Here is a 3,383-nt window from a genome sequence, read left to right on the forward strand (position 1 = left end):
AACAGTATATGTTCACTCGGCGGTGGCAGCTCATTGAGATTTTTTTTAAATGGCATGTAATAATTGTATTTTTATGACAACGAATCTGATTGTATCCCATATATCTTAGGTTGACGTGTACTATTTAGATTGAGATGTGCACCGCACGATTCCTTTGCCACCTAGCCCGTGCGAACCAAGTGGGCATCTACACCAAACTAAATTAAGCATCTACACCAAACTAAATTAATATAAAGAACGCATGCCAAGTGTAAAAAAAAGAGTGTTATTGTAAAAACCAACCATAAAAAAACCAAAAAAAAAAACATGAACTTCTTTTTGAAATTCCTGACAGGAAGGAGAACGGTTCGTAGTACTACACCCGAGTCGTCCCCACGGGGGCCTGGGTCAGCTCGGACCCAGAGACCAGAGCGGTCAATTCGAACCGGTGGCGACACCCCTGCTCCGCCATTGGTACGACTTTGGTAGAGCACGAGGCAGAGCCAGCCAAGGCTGCACACCAAATTGGCGTCGTCGTCACTCCTCTTGCCTCCTCCTGAGTCCTGACCGCCTCTGCCAGCACGCGCTTTTTGGGCCTCCTCGTCCCTCCCGTCCCCTCGTCTCCCTGTCCCGCTTCTCGATTCCGCTCCGACGTCAGATCCGGATGGATCCGCCGCCGCCCGCGGCGAGCCCGCCGTCGAGGCCCCCGGACGGCTCCGCGGCCCCGGAGGCCGCCGCCACGGACGCGTCGGAGGAGACGGGCGTCCCTGCCACCGCCAGCGCCATCGCCGCGTCCAAGGGAGCTCCCGTCACAGGTACGACTCTGCGCGGCGGGCAGGAGGAGGGTTTTTGTGCTTCCGTCCCACCATTGCTGCCGTTCGGTATTCGCTGGACGGAAAATTTCGCGGCTCATCGTGCTATCGTGCCTTGCTTTCGTTTCACAAGAGGCCGCGGTAATCTGCGGTAGTATTTGCCGCTCCCGGGCTCGTCATCCTAGACAAGCCAGTAGTACCTTCCTTTACGATTTCGAATAAGTCAGCTAACATTTGTGAAGCCGTGTAAGGTTCTGAGTTTTCTCATAATGTTTCTGTCAGCAGCCGGAGAAGAGATGTGCAGTTTTGTGGGTTTGTGGTTTTCCTTTCCTGTTTTGTAGGACAACGTTTCTGTTTTCTCTCTTGGTTTTGTACGGTTTGCTATCAGCTTAGCATCTTCCTCTAACATAAAAGCGACACATCTAAACGCTACACGGCCAAAAAAAAAGGCACATTCATACTGTTTATTTTTTACTTGAGCTTCAACCTGGGGTTGGGAAATTTGAGTTTTTGTACCTGAGTAAAGATAAGCTCATTGCATTACTATTATTTTGCAGAAACCACTGACAGTACACAAGCTGATGCTCAAGGAGGCCTACATGACACAGCTATTAGCAATCCGGAGAATGGCAAGGAAGCCGCTATTTCAACTCGAGAAGATTCACCCCGGAATTCAGAAGCACATTTGGGTGATAGTTCAGTGCAGACCACCTCCAAGCAGGCAGCAAACTCAGATGGGACAAGGAAGAGGAATTTTCAGCCTGGAAATAAAGAGGCAGTACATGTTCCTAGTGCTGGCAGCAAATCTCACGCACGTGAGGTCTCTGTGGTAGAAACCAAAGATGCAAGGAGCAAGTTCTTGAAGAAATCCGATGTAAGTTGCTTTCGTAATAATTGCAGCATACCAGGAAGTGGGAAGTACTAGTGTTAGTAGTCCCTTGAAACGCTAATGTTAATATTGATTTTTAGAACGAAGATCCAGCATGTGAAGACAGGAAGAATGCCGATTTGGCAGGGATCTCGGAAGAATTGAAGGAAAACAATAACAGATCTTCTCTTAACTCTAGCAGCTTGAAGGAGGAGAAGAGGCAAAAGAATAGAAGTAGAGGAAAAGAGAACAGTAATCATGTTCATAACACAAGCACTTCACATGATCTTTCTTTGCCAATTAGCACAGGTACCTCTTGTTTGGCGTCGATGGTAACTGAGAACAATACAGAAGCTCCTAAATGCATGGGTTTGAGACTAAAGAAAAATCCAGATGAGGTATCCCTGACAGTAGTTAATGCAGAGACCACAGATGGGGGAAATTTGAATGTAGACAGTACCATTCAAAAGAACTGTGATGAAGTTCTGCCTGGTCCACTTAAAGAGAAAGAAACTGAGAATGTTGCAACATCCTTGGGTTCATGCGTGCTTGACTCCAACCAATGGGCAAGTAGTAATGTGTCTCTGATGCCACCTCAAGGTGTTATAGTTGATGCAGATGTGAAGACCAACTGCCTACATTCATCAACTGAAGAAAAAGTTTATCAGAGTGCAGTTAGTGAAGATGTTACCAAACCTTCTGATCTCGTTTCCCAGCCAAACATCTCAGAAGAGCACAAGAATTTCGGGTCTGGTAAACGTATGAGAGAGGCTATTCTTCATACATCAGTTAATAGTGCTGGAATAGAAAAGGTCTTACCATCTGAAAATCAGAAGAACCAATCGTATCCATTCAATGAAGGCGCAAACTTCTTTCAGAGAGGAAACACAGACCGTAACTTTAGGGCAGATGTTCATCACCGTAGGAACATCTATGGATCAGGAGGCATGGGGAATTCAGAATATGAATTTCAGAGGAACCAGTCACATCCATTCAGTGAAGGTGGAAACTTCTTTCCGCTAGTAAGGGGAGACCCCAACTTAAGGGCAGGTGTTCATCACAGTATGGACATGTATGGATCAGGAGGCATGGGGAATCCAGAGTATGGGTTGCAGAGGAACCGGTCGTATTCATTCAATGAAGGTGTAGACTTCTTTCAGCCAAGAAGGGCTGACCCTAACTTTAGGGTAGATGTTCATCACAGTATGAACATCTATGGATCAGGCGCCATGGGGAATTCGGAGCATGGATTTCAGATGAACCAGTCGTATCCATTCGATGAAGGTGCAAACTTCTTTCAGCCAGGAAGGCCAGACCCTAACTTCAGGGCAGGTGTTCATCACAATATGAACATCTATGGATCAGGCGCCATGGGGAGTACAGAACATGGATTTCAGAGGAACCAGTCGTATCCATTTGATGAAGGTGCAAACTTCTTTCAGCTAGGAAGGCCAGACCCTAACTTCAGGGCAGGTGTTCATCACAATATGAACATCTATGGATCAGGCGCCATGGGGAATTCAGAACATGGATTTCAGAGGAACCAGTCGTATCCATTCGATGAAGGTGCAAACTTCTTTCAGCGAGGAAGACCAGACCTTAACTTTAGGGAAGGTGTTCATCACAGTATGAACATGTATGAATCAGATGCCAGGAGGAATTCAGAGCATGGATTTGGAAGGAGTTATTTGGATCATACCAGTACCGAAAGAAATGAAATGCAG

At 46.6% G+C, this 3,383-nt stretch overlaps 1 protein-coding gene across 2 annotated transcripts in view; it reads left to right on the forward strand.

Annotated features, from left to right (window-relative positions):
* Positions 1 to 389: 389 nt before the first annotated feature.
* The window catches only part of LOC123122873 (uncharacterized), a 5,395-nt gene continuing 2,401 nt past the window's right edge, over positions 390 to 3,383 (forward strand). Inside the window, exons 1-3 of one of the 2 annotated variants that reach the window (XM_044543242.1) lie at positions 390 to 794; positions 1,349 to 1,665; positions 1,761 to 3,358. In XM_044543242.1, the coding sequence (XP_044399177.1) occupies positions 644 to 794; positions 1,349 to 1,665; positions 1,761 to 3,358 (2,066 nt within the window). In that variant the 5' untranslated portion in view covers positions 390 to 643. The remainder of the gene's footprint in view (positions 795 to 1,348; positions 1,666 to 1,760; positions 3,359 to 3,383) is intronic. The other variant, XM_044543241.1, reaches the window with a different exon arrangement.

The sequence above is a fragment of the Triticum aestivum genome, chromosome 5D (assembly GCF_018294505.1).
Source record: "Triticum aestivum cultivar Chinese Spring chromosome 5D, IWGSC CS RefSeq v2.1, whole genome shotgun sequence".
In the NCBI taxonomy this organism is placed as follows: Eukaryota; Viridiplantae; Streptophyta; class Magnoliopsida; order Poales; family Poaceae; genus Triticum; species Triticum aestivum.